Raw genomic sequence first — 21,444 nt, 5'->3', positions numbered from 1 at the left:
GAATGTAGGGCTTAGTGATGTTGGTAACTTTAGCAGGAGAAACACAGAACCCTGAACTTGGGACAAAATGAGTAAATAAAGGATAATTCAGTTTTCAAATGCTTTGCTTTAAAATGCATTTTCCCTTTGTATACCAAGCTCAGGTTATAACTGAAGCATAGTTATGTCCCTTGAGACAGTGTGTTGCCTCTCTTGTTCACCTGAAACACTGTTTGTCTGATTTGGGGGAAGTGAGGGTATGTCACATGGGAGTAAATAAAACTGGTGTGTGTGTGTATAATTTTAGGATTTAATATTTTTGTTGGGCCTGAACCTGACCTCATTTAAATTGCTGGGAGTCTCTCCATTAACTTTTATAGGCTTTGGCCCAGTATTTACTGATTTGGGATTTAAAAGAATCTTAAGTGCCTGTGTTCACCTGACTTGTGTGTGAGAAGTGTAGACAGGGGACTGTGGAATGCTTTTAGGGTGTGAGTGGGGACGGAGAGAACTACAGATAAGTCCGAGACCTACTGATCCTAGATCTCACTCAGGGCATTAAAGAGAGACCACCAAAGTCATCTATGCTCTTTTTGTAAATGTCAGCACTGTTCCTGCTCTAGAGCTGTGTGAAACCTTCACACGTCAGCCTCTTTGGAGCTGAATTTTGGATGAACACTAGGAGCTAATAGCTGTATTATGAAGAAATATCTATCAGATTCCCTCTTGCAGTTTTTTATTGGCTGTCAGTGATGGTCTTTACTTTCTGCCCTAAACTGTTAAGTATTGTTGCTGAACTCTATTTAGACTAAAAGAAAAGTTGTGGCACCTTAGAGACTAACAAATTTATTTGAGCATAAGCTTTCGTGAGCTACAGCGATGATCTGGAGAATGGTGTGGATTGCATCCTCAGCAAGTTTGCAGACGACACTAAACTGGGAGGAGTGGTAGATATGCTGGAGGGTAGGGATAGGATACAGAGGGACCTAGACAAATTGGAGGAATGAGCCAAAAGAAATCTGATGAGGTTCAACAAGGACAAGTGCAGAGTCCTGCACTTAGGACGGAAGAATCCAATGCACCGCTTCAGACTAGGGACCGAAGGGCTAGGCAGCAATTCTGCAGAAAAGGACCTAGGGGTTACAGCGGACAAGAAGCTGGATATGAGTCAACAGTGTGCCCTTGTAGCCAAGAAGGCCAGTGGCATTTTGGGGTGTACAAGTAGGGGCATAGCCAGCAGATCGAGGGACGTGATTGTTCCCCTCTATACGACATTGGTGAGGCCTCATCTGGAGTACTGAGTCCAGTTTTGGGCCCCACACTACAAGAAGGATGTGGAAAATTGGAGAGGGTCCAGCGGAGGGCAACAAAAATGATTAGGGGACTGGAACACATGACTTAGGAGGAGAGGCTGAGGGAACTGGGATTGTTTAGTCTGCAGAAGAGAAGAATGAGGGGAGATTTGATAGCTGCTTTCCACTACCTGAAAGGTGGTTCCAAATAGGATGGATCTAGACTATTCTCAGTGATAGCAGATGACAGGACAAGGAGTAATGGTCTCAAGTTGCAGTGGGGGAGATTTAGGTTGGATATTAGGAAAAACTTTTTCACTAGGAGGGTGGTGAAACGCTGGAATGCGTTACCTAGGGGGGTGGTGGAATCTCCTTCCTTGGAAGTTTTTAAGGTCAGGCTTGACAAAGCCCTGGCTGGGATGATTTAACTGGGGATTGGTCCTGCTTTGAGCAGGGGGTTGGACTAAATGACCTCCTGAGGTCCCTTCCAACCCCCATATTCTATGATTCTGTGAAGTGAGCTGTAGCTCACGAAAGTTTATGCTGAAATAAATTTGTTCGTCTCTACGGTGCCACAAGTCCTCCTTTTCTTTTTGCAGATACAGACGAACACGGCTGCTACTCTGAAATCTATTTAGACTATGTCTACACTAGAGACCTTACAGCAGCACAGGTGTACCACTGCAGCTATGCCGCTGTAAGATCTCTGGTGTAGCCACTCTATGCTGATGGGAGAGAGCTCTCCTGCCAGCATAATTAAACCACAGTCGACGAATGGTGGTAGCTAACTTGGCTGGAGAGCATCTCCCACCAACATAGCGCTGTCCACACTGATGATTCTGTCGGTGTAACTTATGTCGGTCAGGAGGTGGTTTTTTCCTACCCCTGAGCAACATAAGTTTTACTGGCAGAAGTGTTAGAGTAGACATAGCCTCAGAGAGATGCTGCGTTCTACCCCAGAGGTGGCTGTGTTTCAGTGGTGGAGATCTGTATGTATAATATGGGAGAGAAGACAATTAGAATCCTAAAGATCTTTAGGATCTTTCTGGATAATAGATGCTAGATATGTGTCATCAGACATGGCCTGCATCTTTAAAATCAGTATTATGTAGCTCTTATCCAAAAATAAAGCTAATCTTCTGTATAGACATCTCTTGAGTTTGATAGTGTGTGCTCCAGTTGCTAAATCCCCCTGAGTGGGGGACTTAGGTTTCTTTAAAAGTAACCCTGAACACATCTGAATAACCAGTGGAGCAGGTAGTGTTCAGTACAGTACAGTCTGATCACACTGGCTGGTCAGATAACACATAGTGATCATGTTTACTTTTCTTCCTTTTTAGTGGACGGTAGTTGGGAGGTGTGGAGCGAATGGTCAGTCTGCAGCCCAGAATGTGAGCATCTGAGAATTCGGGAATGTACAGCTCCACCTCCAAGAAATGGAGGAAAATTCTGTGAGGGCTTTAGTCAAGAATCTGAGAATTGCACCGAAGGGCTTTGTATTCAAGGTAGGTGACATGACAATGACCCCTCTCATTAACAGTGACCTGAAGGCATTTCCTTCTGAAAAGATGCCCAACTGCAGGGCTCTAGAATGCAACACCATCACTCACATTTAAATCCGTAGGAGGCTCGTGGCTGAAATCCTTACAGATGTTGGAATACATTTTCAGGGAGTTATGTATCTGCCAATTTGAAATTCATTTGACTCTTGACTCTTCGTTATGGCCTGAGGCAAAGCCCCCTGAAGTCAATTATAAGGCTCACTCTGGCTTCAAGGGCCTCTCGATTAGGCCCAAAGTGAATAATTTATCAGGATTTAGGAAGTGTAACCTGTACAGGCCAGGCTCACTTCATATAGACAGCACCAGGTGATTCTGGTGAGCCATGTAAAAATTCTTCGCATGTGTACAGTTTTGCCCCAGTGAGTCACCCAGCAGAAGTGTATCTCACACTATTGGAACATGTCCTTTAGCTTTCCAACTTCTCATGGGATTAAATGGGTGAAGCACCAACATGTGTCTTGTTAGTGCCTTAGATACTTTCGGTCGGATTCAGTTCTCATTTGCACCTTTGCAACTCAGTAAAATTTCAAAGGTGTAACTAAGGGCTGATTTAAACTCTGCATGGTAAGTGTGACTCCCTTGCAACAAGGTCCTGATGCTTTTTGAACATTTGGAAAGCATTTAGCACATTGTGATTGCTGCCATAACAACTAAAGATCCAAGAAAAATCAGGGCTGCAGCTGAAATATCAACCTAGAGGTGCATAACATCCAGGACAGCTGCATATTCTTGAAATAAATGAGAAATTAACAAGTTTATTCCTCTGTTACATTCAATTCCATTTCCATGAAGCAATGTTGTCACCTCATCCCGTTATAGCAATAAAATGGCAGCTTTGGGAACAATCAGGGACTCTAGGACTGAAATAAGTGAATTGAAAAAACAAACAAACCAAGTTTGTTTTATTTTTAAATAGTTTCCTTTGTTTCTGTTTCCATGGAAGTGTCTTCCCCTCCCTCCTTAGTCACAGCAAGACAAGTGGAGAGCTCAGGCTCCAATCTAATCCAGTTAGTGTGGCAGTGTGCTGTGGTGGCTAAAGCACTGGATTGGGAGTCAGGAGACACAGGTTCTATTCCTAGTTCTGCCACTGACCTGCTGGGTAACCCTTCTGTAAAGTGGGGGATAATGACCTTCCTTATGCAAAGTGTTTTGAGAACTGTGGATCTATTGCTTTTTTTAAAACTAAAGGGTTCCTGACATCTGTGTTAGTCACTCAGTGTTTGAACTCACCTTTTATTCACTATAGTTTATAAGCAATTTACTGCAGTTTTATTGGATGATAAAGGGAACGTCTCCCACGTAGGTCCATCCCCTGCAGGGCAACATGCCTTGCACAGAACTGGCACTGGTTGTTGTGGCTACCTGCGGCATTGAGCACTTTCAGACTGCTCTAAATTTGTAGTGTTGCTTCATCACTACATCACTTTATGGCAGCCAAATCCCTCCCTAGTGCAGATCTGCTGAATTCAATGGCATTTACAATCCGGTTCGGATGTGGTGGTCGGCCTGAAGTCTCTAGCTTGCACTGCTTCCCCTTCTCACCACCATGTCTAAAATGCCTCTAACTAGTAGGACATCCTCTCTATATAGGCTCAACATCTGCTAGCTGAATGAGAGAGCAATACTCTGATCTGGTATGGCGGGTTCCACTGGTGTCTTTCTTCCATTAATGCCTACTACTCTACTTAGAAATTCAAAGGAAGAATTAAAGAAAAAAGTATATTGTGCCTAACCAGTTGCACAAAGGTGTACATTCGATGGGAAGAAAGTGGTACCTTTATGGACCCCATCTGGGAAACAGCTCATCTTTCAGCATGAGATTTGGTTACCTTTTATTTTATGGCCATTAGTAACCTTTGTAGGTAGTGAAGCTTAAGATATAAACAGGTTTCAGAGTAACAGCCGTGTTAGTCTGTCTTCGCAAAAAGAAAAGGAGTACTTGTGGCACCTTAGAGACTAACCAATTTATTTGAGCATGAGCTTCTGAGACATTAAATTAACAACCATTAATTGGTTAAGAGGGCATAGGCAGGATTTATGATTTATTTGTTTTCTTGGGTATAAGCAGAATAGTGAGTGAGAATCCGTGGGATACAGAATTCATTCAGCGTTTGAGGCTCAACCTGTGGTGAATGTGAGATGCTCATTGTTCTTTCTCCCTGCTATGCATGAGATGAACACCTTTCCCCACAGACGCTTGCTACGTCCCGCATGCCTTCCTGCGTATTTCTACAATATGCATATTAGTATATCCATTTGAAAATCAATCTCAACCTGTTACCATGGTGTGACTTGTCAGAAGTATGTGCTGAAAGGTGCATACAAGGATGTAACTGTGCACTGCAGCACGTATCCATGTTTATGGCAGTCATGCAGGTGGCCTGCTAGCTATTCTATGGCCCTCATCAGTAGTATCTGGATGTTTCTTACAGAAAGTGTCCCTAAAGGCTGTTGATTTTACTGAAGTTTTGCTAGAAAGGTAAAGGGATCCACTTTCACTTCCGGAAGCTGCAATGATAATTCCCTCCACTTACACTGTGCAGTATAATACCAGTTCCTTGCCTAAAGTGTCCCATGCCATACTTATGCATTAAAGATGGAGGGACAGAGATGCCTCCTAGAGTTATCGTGACAGTGTGGAAAGGAGCTCATTGTCTGAGGGGAGGTTAAATTTGTCAAAAGAGCATATCACAAATATCACTGCTTGATAAATTTACCTGTATTTATTGTGGTAGTTTCATGATCACAGGGCAAGGATACAATCTCCCTGTGGTTTGTACAGGGCCGAGCACAATGGGGCACAGATCCTGACTGGAGCATCTGAGTATTGTTGGATCGTTAATAGTATATGTTATCTGACGGGTCTCTATTGTGCGGCTTTTCCAACATTTCCAAAGGGTTAATTTCCCCTTTCTTAGGCATTCTGGTTCTTTCTGAGCAGTCCATCTAGCTGCAATCTGTAGCCTTGTCTCTGAATGCCCTTGCCAGAAGAGATTTTATTACAATGAACCCTATCATGACTGTCTGCAGTGAATTATCACTTTAATATTGGTTCAAGTGCCTCTTAGATGTTGCAGGAACACAGAAACGTAGGGCTATGCCAGCCAAGTGTCTCCTGAGGACCACACCTGATACTTGATACTGACTCCAGGAGTTTTAAAAAAACATGTCTTCAAAAAATGCACTGGTGGAGCTTTGTGTAGAAGCAGGCAAGAGACTCTCCTCAGACACATTTCTGTGGTCGATGAGGGAGAATCTGTCTCGTATTATATTTGAATTCTATTTCTGGACCTGGCAGCGATACACCCAGTAAACTTGGACTTTTTGCTTAGCCTCTGCACTGTCCCAGTTCTCAAATTTAGGAACAACCACTGAAAACCAGACACATGTCAAGCGGGAATGTTTTACACATCAAAAAACAGAAATCTCTAAGATTCTGCAGAGTGAATCTCACACACTTAGGTACCTCAGTTAATTGACTGAAAACGTGCTCTTTTAGTCCAGTTTCTTTTAATGACCTACCTTTAGCTGTAATGCACTCATCTGCTGCTGTACCCTGTAATATGTCATTCAGACTGGAATCTGTATAGACTGTACCTTTAGAGAAGAGCTTGATTGTAAATCCCATTGGCAGAAACAGAAGGTTCTTGGGGTGTGGGCAGTTCTGAATGGTGCTTTTTACTTAGTCTCATACAAAAGAGAGTTTGACTCTTTCCACTTGTTCCCGCAGCTACAAACCCAGTAGTTTTGGGTCCTGAAGATAAAGCAGATTTCCTTTAGAAGGGATTAGCACCTTTGGTTTTGCAGAGATCTGAGTTGAGGAAATTCCACAATTGTGATTGAAAGCAAAGAAACTTCAGAATGTAAAGAACCTTTTGCCAATCCATCTTCCTTGTCAGTAAACAAATACATAACGATAATATTTTTTTAAAAGTGCTTATGCTTCAAGACACAAGACCACTGATTACAGATGCAGGTACAGTGCAGCAAAGCCACTTTTTCTCTTATTAAATTTAAATGAAAGGTGTCATATTGACAACCCTGGGCGAGACACAAGTCCTCTGTTTATCCACAGAATGGATATGGTACAGCTTTAACTATTTTTGCTTTATTCACTCAACTACCCTGTTAATGTGCCCCAGTGCTTACCAGGAGGAACTCTAGTTCTCAGGGGTAAAAGGAAGTTCATATCCCAGGCCCATTCAGTCCCCAGGCAAGGGGATCAGTGAATGTCATTGATGGGGGTTTTACAACGTGGACAATTATCTAACTGAAAACTGGAAAGAAACGCAGCAGCTCCTTTCACGTGGACTGCCAAAAAGCTGTGATATGGCAACAACATTTGTTCAGTAATGCCCTGGTTTATTTAGTGTATTTTGGTTCGTTTACTTTACTTGGTTTGTAAATTTTCTGGGGCAGGGACCAGCCTCTTGTTTTGTGTTTGTAGAGTGCCTAGCGTAACTGGATCATGGTCCATGCCTGGGGCCCATTGGTGCTACTGCAATACAAATAATAATTTTAGAATGTCTGCCTCATCTGGCTAATTGCATTACAGTAAACAGAAAAAAAATGCATTGCCAAACTTTACTTAAGTGCAATTATTTTTAGGCTATCTTGCCTTTTCCCACAGAATTCTAGTACTTCCATGTGGCTTAACATTTAAAGAGACAGTGACTCTATACACTAAATTTTTTGTATAATTATTTTTCTTGAAAACAACAACACAAACTCTTCTGTCCAGTAATTAACTAAATAGAGTAGGCCTGGGAACAAACCGTTTGTAGCATAGCAAAAATCTTCTGCCTCTGAAGCAGATCGTTTTTTTGCAAAGGGGACTTTGCATGAGTCAAGAGTGCGACGCTGTTGCAAAAAAAAGCAAATGTAATTTTGGGTTGCATTAGCAGAGGCATAGCCTGCAAGTCATGGGAGGTGATAGTACCCCTCTCCTTGACACTGGTTAGGCCTCAGTTGAACTACTGTGTCCAATTTTGGTCACCAGTATATAGAAAGGATGTAGAGAAACTGGAAATGATCCTGAGGTGAGCAACAAAGATGATCAAAGGGATGGAATGGAAGTCATAGGAGCAAAGGCTGAAGGAACTGGGTACGTTTAGTTTGGAAAAAATAAAATTAAAGGGGGACATGATAGTGATTTTCATATACTTGAAAGGCTGCCATAAAAAAAAAAAAGGCAGGACGAGAAGCGCAATGGGGTCAAACTACACTATAGCCGATTGAGATTAAATTTCAGGAAAAACTTCCTAACTGTAAGAACAGTAGGATAATGGAACAAACTGCCTAGGGAAGTACTGAAATCTCCTTCACTGGAAGTTTTCAAAAAGAGGCCGGATAGCCATCTGCCTTGGATGGTTGAGACAACAAATCCTGCATCTTGGCAGGGGATTTGACTAGATGATCCTTGCTGTCCCTTCTAACCTTTATGGGTCTATGATTCTGTGAGTTACAAAGTCTGTAAAATAGTATACACAACAAATTTGAATGAGAAAAGGGGCATTGTGAAATAATTTAGGCTCTAAATGCAAGCTTTATTTAAAAAAGAAAAATTGGGTGGTGATGGGAGAATAAGGTTAAAAACCTTATGTGAGTAATTTTTTTAGAATTTTGAAATATGTGAATGAGTTGGAGGTCTCTTTGTATGCTTGGGGGGAGGAGTTGTTAAATCATTGTTGGGAGCAAGTCACAATAACAATAGTTTCTATTTCATGTATTTCAATGAACACAAGTAAATGAAATTTAACACAGTGTTCGGTGCAGCTTGGACAGTGAAAATGAACGAGCTATTTGAAAAGGATAAATGGGATTAATTGTGAAAAGCAAACTAGATTACTGAAATTAAAAGGAGTCTAAAGTAGAAGACTATTAGGAACATAGGTATTGACATCAAAGTGATATTATTTAAATGAGCAGAATTAAACTCTTGGCTGGCACTGAATAATGCCTAACCTGGAAAAATAAAAATCTATAGTGGGTTGATGTGCATGCAAATCTCTCATTGTATAGATTATGGTTTCTACTCTTTTTGCAAGGAGAAAAAAGAGCTGAGGAAACTAATTGCACATTTCTTTTTGTTGCACACACTAGTGATTGCTCACCCAACATTGGGGTCAGAAACCGGTCCAAAGGTGTTGTACCTGAGGTAGCAAAATTTGGGGGTCAAGTCTGTTCTCAGTATTATCATTCTATGTAAGGAGTAACTGCCCTGAAAGTTGATGATGCTAAGCTGTTGTAAGAGAAAGAAGACTGAAGCCCAATGATTTAAAAGGATTTACTCCAGGTTTATACCAGTGGAGCTGAGATCAGGTCTGGCCCATTATGTGTTTCATTTTTTAAATAGGTTGCTCTCCTGGTTTTGATGGGATGGCAGGTGGTGGGGAGCATGTGTTTGCTCCAAAACTTGAATCTCCATATGTGTTAATTCAATTAGACTGAAATATTAAGTGTCTCTTGTCTCTTTCATCTTGGAGTGTGATGTGGTATTACTCCTTTATGGGTCATGCTGTATGTATATAGTTATGTCAAATTATTTTTAGGGCCATAATTGCTTTCTCAGCAAATAGGAATTGATGCAATTATCCCGTCTGGTTTTTATTTTCCTTCGTGTTCCAATATGTGCCATACCAGCTCTGCTTTACATCCCACAGGGAATTGTGAGGGAAATGCAGTGCAGTGCTGCAGAAAACTAATCTCTTGGAGTTATTTATCTCAGGCACAATTTGTTAACTTTGTTCCTTTCATGAGGCAAAAATAGAAATGAAACATTTCTGTGCTTAACGAGTAAGGACTCTTACAAAGGCAAGGTTGGAAACCCTAAATTGCAGATAGGGATTGCAGATACCAGCAGTTCTTTCTAGGTAGGAAAAGTTCTAATCCTCAGAAAGAATTTTCAGACTTTCATTCATTAAATGAAAATTTCAGTAACCAGTTGGGGGGTTAGGTAGATTTCATGGGAGTCCAGTTCTCAGCTGAAACAACGGTTCTCCAGGAAGTGAAATATTTGAGGCGGAACAAGGAATAAAGTAGCGAATTAAGGACCTTCCCTCCAAAAAAATGAATCCAAACCATGGTAACACACAAACTTTGGACAAACAGTAGTGAATATGGTTTTCTGAAGATGTCTATACTTGTTGCTTACACAGCTCTCATTTAAAATAAGTAAGAGAAGCAAGGCTAAATATTAGCTATTTAAGGGGTCTAAAAACTCTGGCGGGAGACTGAATGATTACAGTAAACTGATAGGGTTAAAATGGGGCTGAATTAGCAGGAAACTATTCCACTGTTCCATCTCACCACTGGAGAATGTCTCTCAAGGGAAGTTTGGAAGCTTTCTTGTGTTGTTTAAAACTAGACTGGATATTATGCTGTGGAGAACCATGCTGCATTGGCAGGGAGGCAGCCTAATAGAAATGTAGGTGCTGGAGATGGGGAACAAAACTAACCTTTCTCTCAAATTCCCTTGACATTTACCAAACTAAACCCATTTTAGATCTTGACGTAAATGTGTTATTCCAGAATTCATTTTTCCCTTTCCATTAGGAGTACAATGCTAGGTTTACACAATGATAACCAGTATGAATGTTGATGATTGAAAGGGCAGTGCAGAATGAGTAAGGCTGGTGTATTAATAGGAGTTCTAAATATAAGTGCATATGAACTTATCAAGTCCTAATTTTTGGTGTCATTTTGATATCCACCACCTGTGTTTTCTGGAGTCTACAGTATGTTTGGCAAATGATTGATCAACCTGTCTTCAGCAATAAAATATTTTTTCTGTTTTCCAAATTCACATGAGTTGCAGATTGTGTTTAACCATTTTGACCATCTGGAAAGTTAAAATTACCTTTTGTTAAATATTTGCATAAATAAGTATGATAGAAGACAATTGTTGGAAAATAATTCCTTGGTCATCTATTCTATTTGACATCAATAGCACAGAATTTTTCAGTATACTAAACCCATAAGTTTTGGGTCCAATCTCCTCTTAAATACTTAGTGTTGGGGGTCTCATCAAGTACCCATATCAAGTTGCCCCATAGCGTGCATGGTAATATACCATACTGTGTGAGTGTGTTTTGGCTGTATTCACAGACCAGTCAGTCATAGCCAACGTGCAAAAATTTCATCTGTTGTCTGTCATGGAACGTGACGTGAAGACATCTATTAATGCCAAATTCATACACGCTAGGTCAGGAGAAGGAGTTTATCATGAAGAACTATGTAGAGTAGTTAGGAGAGACCAGAACAGTTATATTTCAAAAATTGCTAATTGTCAGGGGTACAAAAATGGCCAGTGAGGTCCAGCAATAAGGATGTGACTCTAAAACAAGCTTTCAGATCAACAGCAGCAAATCAATGAAGTATTTGCCAGCTAAATGAAGGTTCATTTCTCCATTTGCACCTAATCTTCTTGCCTAAAAGGACACCAGTTTTTTGTAAAGTAAAGATACAACATGATGGGTAATGCCTGGTTGGCATTACAAGTGCAGAAGCTATGCACTAATCCATTTTCTCTCAGTCTTTAAAAATTAGACAGCAGATTGTCTTCCCCTCATGAACAGAATAAGGCTGGAGTTTTGTGCGGTTTTTTACTACCCCCACCCCACACACACACACGTGTGTTTTTAATTAGAAAAGGTTGCCATGGCATCACCAAGCTTGAGAAAAACAGAGATTGACTTGTGAAAGCAAAAATGACAGATCACTTTGGTTAGAGGCAGTCCTAAGTTTTTGTCAGTTTCTTGTGCATATATTGCTTATTTCAGTGGTCATTCCATACTATTATTCTCTGTTGTATAGTTTCCTTGGTGGGTTTCTATGTAGAATCCAATGAGAAGGAGTGTGTGTGTGTGTGTGTGTTTTATTTTTTATCTATTTGCTTTAAAGTTACATGTTTTATCTTGAAAAAAACATTGGTTTTTTTTTTCCCAGTGCCCACAAAAGCTTGCCAGGTTACAAACTGATGCACTACAAGCATCCTTTGCCAGTGCATCATAAACACCAAAACATTCTGCTTTTCCATACCTCAGACAGCCAGCCATGTTGATTTTGGCCAGATGGCTTCTGGTTCTGCCATTTAGTAGGAGGAGAATACCAAACTCATTTCATTTCTATTCAGATCTACTGTAGATTGCAATCTGTGTTTGCAGAAGGGGTATGTTTGTTTCCATCTCAAATTCAATGACTTGTGGTTCATTCACCATCTATGCACCCAATTTCCCATCATAAAGCTTTTTAAAGGAAAACTGTACCATAGGGGCTCAGCATTTAATTACAGGACATAAAAATGAGTCTTTCAATATGAATAATGGTGGACTTTTGTTCAATCACTGTAGCACTGAACCTTTTTATTGAAAATAAAAATAACGGAAACCACCTCATAACCAGTTTCCTTTCTTTATCATGCATTCAAATGGTCCATCTAGACTGTTATCCTGACTCTGACAATGGCTAATACCAGTTGCTTCAGAGGAAGAAACCCTATAATGGAAAATTATGGAATAGCTCACTTATTGAGAAAGTTTTCCCAATGCCAGGAAGCTAGAGGTAGATTTATACCCATACCATGATTATTTCATACTAGCCAAATATGTCATTTTTAAAATCCTGCTAAGTCCTCAGTTATATCTTGCAGCCATGAATTGCACTATTTAGTTATGTACTGGTTATAAAAAATACTTTAATGAAAGTTACTCATGCAGATAGTCTCTCTGAATTCTATGAGATACTCATATGAGTTAAGGGTGGTAAGAGTGGGCCCTAAATTGCAGTGCTTGCCGTGTGTGTGTGTGTGTGTGAGAGAGAGAGAGAGAGAGAGACCAGCACTATTCTTCATCTAATGAGGAAGTAAGCACAGTAATTTCTAAAATCAGTAAGGAAATTAATAATTAATGTACTGTGTGAATGGCTAATATAATATAGACTGATATACACACACACATGCTTGTATTTGTGTGTGTTGCATATACAGGTACATAAGAATGAATATTAACCATGTATGTACTTTTGATTGTTAAACAAATATTTAACTAATCAGTTTTCCTTTAAATTTTTATTTCATTACATCATCCTTCATTGAGAAATATAGATGATTCTTGACTAACTTCATCTGAGCTCGCCAGGAGTTAGTTAAGAGTAGGGGTGTGTGTGTGTGTAAGTGTAAAATAACCAAGAGAGGTAACAAAGAAACTAAAACAACCAACTGAGAAATAACTGGAAAGAAATACCTTGGAAGAGATTTCTTTTAAATGATGAAGGAAAATATATGGACAACATAAAAAATTCATATTGTCAGCAAACAAGGAGAAAACTTTTCATTTATAGAGCAAGACAGAAAGTGATGTGGGAAATAGATACACTCCATGTAAATTTATTAAGTGCAACTTTGTGTCTCTCTCTCTCTCTCTCTCTTTCTCTCTCTTTTAGATAAAAAACTTCTTCATGAAATAAAACCCCAAAGTAAGTTGTTTTTTGTCTTGTAATTTTTTTTTCATTTTCTCTTTCATTCTGCTTTATTTGTTTAGGAGCTAAATAAAACAAAGTTATATGAAAGGCAAATGGATTAACAAAAGTCTCTTCTTAGTAATCATAGATTTTAGATTAAATATAAAAAAGTGACTATTCTTCAGCAGTTATGAATCAAATTGTGGGCCATTTCTGCAGTAATGCTTATCTTAGAATTGCTCTCTTGAGGTCTGTTGTGGTTTTATGATTAAAACAGGACCAGATGAAAAATTTCTATATAAACAAAAGGTTTTGCCCAACCAGCTGAAATTCCCTTTTTACAAAAACACCCCCAAATGTCCAGAATTTCAGTGAAGACATTTTGATTATATTTTTGACCTAATTATGTTGTGGGGAAAAATCTATTTTCTGAGAAGCACTAGTTCTGTGTCTGAATGTGTGAACATTTCTTTGAATTCTTCTGGTGAAAGATTCCCTATGAGTGCATATTATTTATTTGAAATTCCCAGACATGAAGGCCATGTTTTATAAGGATCCTAAGTGAATTAGGCACTTAAATCCCATTTAAAATTCACTGAGGTTTGGCCATCTAACTATTTGGCAATCTTTTGGAAATCCCAGCCCAAGGTATATATTCTTAGGAATACATGCAGTAGGCTTTAGATGTCAAATTGACAGTTAATTTTCATGGGGTTTTATAATGGGAAGTTCAGTAAACACAGTTCAGAGTATTTTGCTATGTTAAAAAACAGGGATTTATCACCAAAATTATTCTTTCATAATGCATCTCGTCCACTGATACTTATAATATCCACACAGATTGAGGATGTATAACTTAGTTTCAAAAATGTGATGCAATAAAAGTAATAATAAAGAAGAATAATTATCCTCCTAAATAGCTGCACCTCTTGGCAGGCTGAAGGAACTTGGCCTTCAGTTTCTCATCTTGTAACACATTGGAGTTCTGTGGGTGTCCTACATATAACGATCGTTATTACATTTTATTGCTTGCGTTGTGCAGAGTCCTTGAATAAGAGCATTTCCCCTGTGCCTTTTCCAATTATGAAATATTTCTATGGATATTCAAAATCAAAAGCAAACTGTAAAACATTCCATGGTTGGCTTGCATTATCATGCCCTTCTAAATTTGTCTTAATGGGACCATCCCCGTTCTGCCCTGAACTACTCTTTTATTTTGTAACTTATCTTGAGCAACTGTCGCATTTTCATCTATGCACCTCCTACTTAATTATTGGATCCTAAAAGTGAATCCGTCAAACAGCTTTAATTTCTGATTTATTAAAAATAAAACCTTAATGGAGTCCATTTGAGTGCATGAGGCTCCTAGGGGAATTAAATGGTGTTTCCTTAATCTGTGAGGCTAGAAGTACATTATATAAATACAGCTTGTTGCTGTTCATTGAAAACAGGGGCTTAGTTTAAGACTACATGAATCATCACTGATGTGAAATCAATCAATTATGAAGATAATTAAGAAACAACCTGTTCTGCGAAATAGCCTTATGCATGGTTCTCTGGCTTTGACTGGTTTCATATCTGTTAAGACTTTCACGTGCTCAAAGAATGATTGTATGGAGAGAGATTTCCAGAGGCTGGAGGGTACAAAAAGATAGCAAAGTGAAGGGAGACGGAGAATAAAAGCTAGAGAAATCTTTGATATCTCCTAACAAACTGTAATGGCAAACTGGAGGAAATGTGTGCCCTCTATGGCTCGTGGAAAGCACTTTATTGTAAATGAGATAATTTAATCAATTACATTTCCTAATGTACTAAACCAAATGTTTCATTTTCTGCTCGTGCACATCTTAAATTATCTTCAGGTGCTTTATGAAACTTAATCATAGTTAATAGAAACTTCATTACCATCAAATATGCTTTCAATAAATGTTGTGTAACAGTGTCAGGAGATGGAGTGAAATATTAGTTATGATTACCACAAACACATACCCTGGAACAAAATCACAGAAACTTATTGCTTTAAGAAAGTCACTGCCTCCTCTGGGTCAGGAGGATGCAGTTCATTAAATAATAATTGGTTGACTTCAAGTGTTCTTTTCAGTTGAATCGCATCTGGAAAAAAACACAAAGTACCAAAGCAAAAAAAAAAAAAATCCACAGTTCCTTTTTCTTGAATCTCCATTCTCCCAAAGGAAAGAAAAATTCTGCATAAAAGGTGAGAATGGAAAAAGAGATCAAAGTGTGGTTTTTTTCATTTTCATTTGTTATTTGGAAACAAATAATAGTGCTGTGAATAGAAATGAATGAATAAACACATCTTTTTATAAGCAGCATTTTCCCTTGGAACAAAATTAGTACCATTTTGCTTCTTTAAATTGTCATACTTAGTGAATTCTTTTCTTCCCCCCCTGAATCTCAACTGTTTGTAGGTTTCAGAGTAACAGCCGTGTTAGTCTGTATTCGCAAAAAGAAAAGGAGTACTTGTGGCACCTTAGAGACTAACCAATTTATTTGAGCATGAGCTTTTGTGAGCTACAGCTCACTTTTTGCTGTTATGTCTTTTCATCCCCGACTAAGAAATAGTTGTGTGAATACCTGAGTATCATTTTCAGGTCATCTCTTAAAAAAAAACACCAAACAAACAAACAAACCAGAACACTGAATATCTTATTAAAGATAAGGAATCCTAGAAATAAACCTTATACCAAGAAGAGAACCATCAAATTTAGGTCCCAGTTGTGTTTTTAAAAATATATATTTTTCATTAATGTAAATTGTTTTTGTTTTTCTAATGCTGTTGGGTTTTTTCCCCCAAAAAAAAGAGTATTTGAATATTCTCCTCAGCACTTGTAATCCAGACATGGCAGTCTTGTGCTGAAACCAAAAATGAAACTGACTGATCTATTTTATTGTCTAAGATGAGTGGAAAATGAGAATGTAAATTATCTAAGTAAATTTGTTTGAATAATGTAAGAATTAAGAATTATGAATTACTATTAGTAACATAGCTGAGAGATTTTCTTAATGATTTTTACCCCAACAGTGTTTAAAATGTGACAACTTTTTAAAATATTCTCAGTTTTACATATCCTGTTTTGACAGTGAAGAATAACTTCTGAATTCCTGCACTATACGTCTATTGCCACCTGTACGCCTCTGGCAGCTGCGGATTTTTATTATTAGTGGGGGTATGCATGTTTAGATCAGAATTTAACCTATTTGTAAAGGAGGAGGGAACAAATGAAGATTTTCCACTTTTTTCTGTATAAAAGGGATACTTTTTACAAAGTTTATATGTTTAAGACAACTACTGGATAGGTCAACGTAGCTCCCAAAAGGACGGGAATGTGGAGGTGGGGAGCTCAAACACTTGTTAACTGATTACTTCTACCCTCTGGGATATATACCATTCCAGGATGTTTCATAATAAACAACACATCTCCTGGCTTACCCAACGTACCATTTATCCACAAAAGTTGTCAGGAATAGAGTATCAGAGTTAATTATCTAACAACAAAGATTGCTTAGGGACACATAAGTGAGAAGAAATTGAAACGTAGTTGATTTGTAGACTTCCTTTTTTGTACCCTGGTGTTAGAGATTGAAACTGAGGAAAGAAGGTTACTTTTGTGGTTAATGGCAGGGACTCAGGAGATCTGGGTTCAATTCCAGGTTCTACCACTGTGTGACATTGGGCAAGTCGCATGATTTCTCTGTGCCTCAGTTCCCCATCTGTAAAAATGGGATAATGATACCTCCTTTGTTGGTCTTGTCTATTTGGATTGTCAGATTTTTAGGGCAGGGAATGTCTCTTACTCTCTTTATGTATGTCACCTACCATACTGGGGAGGGGGAGAGGGTGCTGATAATGACTGAGCCTCTCGGCACCAACATAATTCATATTAAAATGGACTCAAAACTCCATTGTAAATTTTATAGCATGACAAACTTTCCAAGAAATGGTGTGAGCAGAATTTGAAACATTTTCATTGTAGTTATGGCAAAAGTTTGGGCAAATCATGGGTCAAAACTGGGTACTTGCCTAAGACCATATGCCATAATTACAGTGGTGGTTTGCAAACATTGACCATTGAATAGCAGGTTAAAGCTTCCCTCCATTTCCTGTTCTGTATGACAACTGCCAACAAATGCTAACTTCTCCAATCACGCGAGGAAAGAAAGCCAACCCATTTCCTAACACAGCAAGAGCATCAATTTCTGTTTGTGTAGAAAGAAAAATTTAGTAGAAATAAAAGAATCAAATGTTTTAAAGATACCACATGTTCATTATAAAATTATTTCCAGGTATTTTTAAACCTTATGTGGGTTTGGGTTTGATTTCACCCAAAATTTAAAAAAAATAAAGTTTCAAGAAAAAAAAAAGTCAGGGGTCAATTTGGTGATTTTGTTTTGTTTTTAAACTGTGTGACAACCTGTGCCACAAGATGGACTAACTGGGATCTCTGACTAAGATTAATGATTATTTTCTTTGTAAACTACAAAATCTGTTAAGAAACATCATGACCTTAAGGATGACTAAAGTCATCCTGATATTCTGTGATTCTATGATTCTTTGTTTTGATCATTTCCTATTCCTTTCCACATCTGTTCTTAAGCATCTCTATAGCTGATCTATTCTTAGTCATAGAGATATTCTCCTCCATCTGCATCAGTAAAATATTACCCAGGGAAGAAGCTGACCAAAGATTGCTAACAATCTGGAGCTGTGTTTCCAGAAATATTTTTCTTTCTTCTTTTTTTAGAACCCAGGAGCTCCTGAAATATCCCTTTTTCCCCTTTGCCATCATCTAAATATGAAAACATACATGCTCTGTCTCTTTCTCTTTCTACTGTTGGTCAAAAACTTCAACCAGTGCTAATGACTTATACAGTAACATGTGAGCTTTATTTCTAATGAGCTACTTGGAAAAGCAATATCCCCCCCCCCAAAATATTAAAATTGTAAAAATAAATATGATTTGTATTTTTACAAATAAAATGGCTTTTCAACTAAACAGAATTTTTTTGCGAAAGAAATCTAGTTCTGATTTTAACAGCCCCCCACCCCACCCTCCACACACATACAAAATCAAGAAAAGTGTAGACAAGAATAATTTGACCATCTCTTGTTTCTAAATGTTCTTTTTTAAAAAGTCCCATTTTGTGGCACATTGTCAAACCAATGACAGCACAGGCTAAACATGGTCAGATTGTACCCTGAGGTTGCTCTGTTTGGCAGCTCAGATTCTTACACCACTACCATACCCAATTTTGAAGCAGCACTGAAAAATCCAATCTTAATGCTTAATGAGAGAGGCATGTCCAGCATCAAAGATCAGTCCAAGCAGAAAGACACTAAACTCCAAGGGCTTTGGCAAAGAACTAGAGAACAAACTGTACACAGAAGTCGCTCACTTTAAGTTCCTTCAATGTGTCCTGGCCCTCTCCAGGAGCTAGAACTCTGACTTCAACTCAGAAGAGAGACACTGTTCCCCTCACAGCAACCAGCAATGGGCTTTGATGCAACTCCCTTCCTGGAAGAACTCCTTCAGAAGAGCCTCAGTCAAGAAGATACTGCCCCAAGCCTTATCCCAACAGAAACTAGGTACCAAAAAAACCTACCCTCCAGAACTTGTGCTGCAGAGGCAATTTAATTAGCTAGAAATGATGATCTACAAGTAAGACTGTTGAAGGTTACTTTCATGAATAACTGAGTGTACTCCATATATCGTCAACATTATGTCATAGCCTACGTCTCCCCTGCCACCACAATCGGCCTTCTTTTGCATGTGGACACTCTGACCCAAAAGAAAATTATGTTTTGTGCAAGGGGCATTAAGTTATGAAAGTCAAACAAAGGTGCGAAATATCAGAGGGGTAGCCGTGTTAGTCTGTATCCACAAAAACAACGGGGAGTTCGGTGGCACCTTAAAGACAAACAGATTTATTTGGGCATAAGCTTTCATGGGTAAAAAAAACCCACTTCTTCAGACGCATGGAGTGAAAATTACAGATGCAAGCATAAATCTATATTGGCACATGAAGAGAAGGGAGTTACTTTACAAGTAGAAAACCAATGTTGAATGCCAATTCAGTCAAGGTGGATGTGGTCCACTCCCAATAATTGATGAGAAGTGTCAATACCAAGAGAGGGAAAATTGCTTTTGTAGTGAGCCAGCAAATTTTCAAAACAAAGGTGGCATCTGATACAAATACAATAAATGAATGATCATGTCAGGACATTAAACTCTACAAAGACCTTGATTTTTTTTTTATTTGTGTTATAGTGTTTAAGTTTGCTCAATACATCACTTTGCATCTACAATATCCCTTGTGGAGCTGGATGTTGAAAGTCCCAGAAACTATTAGCCACCCAGAGTAGGAGAAATGCCTTCATACAACAGATCTGAACACTTCACAGATGTTCCTGGACCATAAGCTTGAAATCTTTACGGGTATATCCCCTTTAAGCTCAGGTGCACGAGTATGTACATGTTGGAGATTTTCTGCCACTGTTTCTGGAGTGGCCACTGTAAATATAAGCCCTGAGAGTCTCTGTCTCTTTAGTAAGTAATGCAATCCAAGGAGAACTGGTTTAAGGTAAATGGAGATTCTGTGAGCAGTTTGCTTTATATCTCTGAGTACTTGGCTTGCATTCTGTGGAGGACAGCTTGGTAACCAATAGCCCACTTGCTTCAGCCTACTTATAGCAGCGTATATCTTAATTTCATTTTTTTTTGCTGCTGGTTGCTCCTATTGTACAGCTGCCTTGAAATTAGGGGGCTGTCAGTATTCCACTGGTGCATTTGGCTGAATAGCTAGTGTGCGTTCCTGGCAAGTTACGTATCCAACATTTAGTTTAAATAAAGAAGTGGTAAACCAGAAAAAGTAACTTTTACAAATTAGGTCCCTGCTCACAATTTCTCAACACACATCATCAGCATCCTTCTGTCCTATTTCTCTTAAAATTGTCTGGCCATCTGTTTCTTGCATACAGTATAGGGTTTGAGGGTGAAATTCCCACCTGTACAGAGCTCGGCACAAGATAATGCACTACATAAACCCTCAGATTGAGAATTAAGTGGTGCAAGGAATGGGTAATGATACTTGTCAACCCCACTGTACTCCCCCCGGCCTGTGGAATACACTGCTGGGTGGGGACTCAGCTCGGATGAGATTTGCACTCAGTTCTCTTCACTCATGGACCTGCGAATGCTGAACCCCCCCCCCCAGTCACACGAAACGTCAGACGACTTGCCAGCCATTTCCTGGAAACACCAGATGTTCCAGTTGTCTCCTGTTATGGTTTTTTTTTTAACACCTTTCCCCATGTGTTAAATAATCATGAAGGTTTATGAACGTGAAACAGAGGGAGAGAAATTAAACCAATGTCCATACAGGGCAACGTTGCTGGGCAAGAGGGCACCCTATGCCCTCACTACACAGCATCCAAAAATCTCAGCATATTCCTCACTGGGAAAAATGAGTCTTAAGATCTAGTCTGAGCCCAGCTTAATTTTTACCTTCCCAAATGCACCAATCAATCCTCGTGTGGGCAGTTTGGGGGCAGTGGAGGCGATGCGAGTGTGTGTCGCTAATCTGGTGCCTACCTCTCTCCTTTCAGATATCGAGAACGCCAGTGACATTGCCTTGTACTCAGGTCTGGGGGCTGCCGTCATTGCTGTAGCTGTGCTGGTAGTCGGCATTACACTCTATAGACGGAGCCAGAGCGAGTACGGCGTGGACGTGATTGATTCATCTGCGCTGACAGGAGGCTTCCAGACATTTAATTTTAAAACAGTCCGGCAAGGTTAGTGTTGTGATTTCATCCTCTTCCCTCACAGCTTCTTTGAGAAAGAGCATTGCAGCATCTGGCTGCATGAGACTGCCACAGGAGCTGGCTTGCACAGAGCAAGGCGTGTGGTCTCATGGCAAGGGTTGGGCCCAGCGGTTGGAATTCTGGGGTCTTTTCCTGTCGCTGCCACCAATTTCCGTATGAACTCAGACAAGTGACTAATCTCAGCTTGCCTCAGTTTATCCCTCTGTATGTGTGTTAGAAGTTGAGTATATTATTAGGTTCTCCTACTGCATTGACAACTAATAAACGCAGAAATCATTAGCATTTAGTAAATTCCTACTCAGTTCCTACTTCT

General features: G+C 39.3%; 1 protein-coding gene across 9 annotated transcripts in view; it reads left to right on the top strand.

The window, feature by feature from the left end:
• UNC5D (unc-5 netrin receptor D) overlaps positions 1-21,444 on the top strand; it is a 293,186-nt gene that overhangs the window by 212,219 nt on the left and 59,523 nt on the right. For 7 of the 9 annotated variants that reach the window (XR_012156277.1, XM_073325004.1, XM_073324999.1 and 4 more), the window contains 3 exons: positions 2,612-2,776; positions 13,274-13,306; positions 20,916-21,101. Coding sequence is in view for 8 of the 9 variants with exons in the window: in XM_073325004.1 (XP_073181105.1) it covers positions 2,612-2,776; positions 13,274-13,306; positions 20,916-21,101 (384 nt within the window). In the remaining variant the exon portion in view is untranslated. The remainder of the gene's footprint in view (positions 1-2,611; positions 2,777-13,273; positions 13,307-20,915; positions 21,102-21,444) is intronic. The other 2 variants (XM_073325005.1, XM_073325000.1) reach the window with 1 other exon arrangement.

Source organism: Lepidochelys kempii, chromosome 26, assembly GCF_965140265.1.
Source record: "Lepidochelys kempii isolate rLepKem1 chromosome 26, rLepKem1.hap2, whole genome shotgun sequence".
Lineage (NCBI taxonomy): Eukaryota > Metazoa > Chordata > Testudines > Cheloniidae > Lepidochelys > Lepidochelys kempii.
The sequence above is the reverse complement of the archived record's forward strand: the minus strand, read 5'-3'. Positions and strand labels throughout refer to the sequence as shown.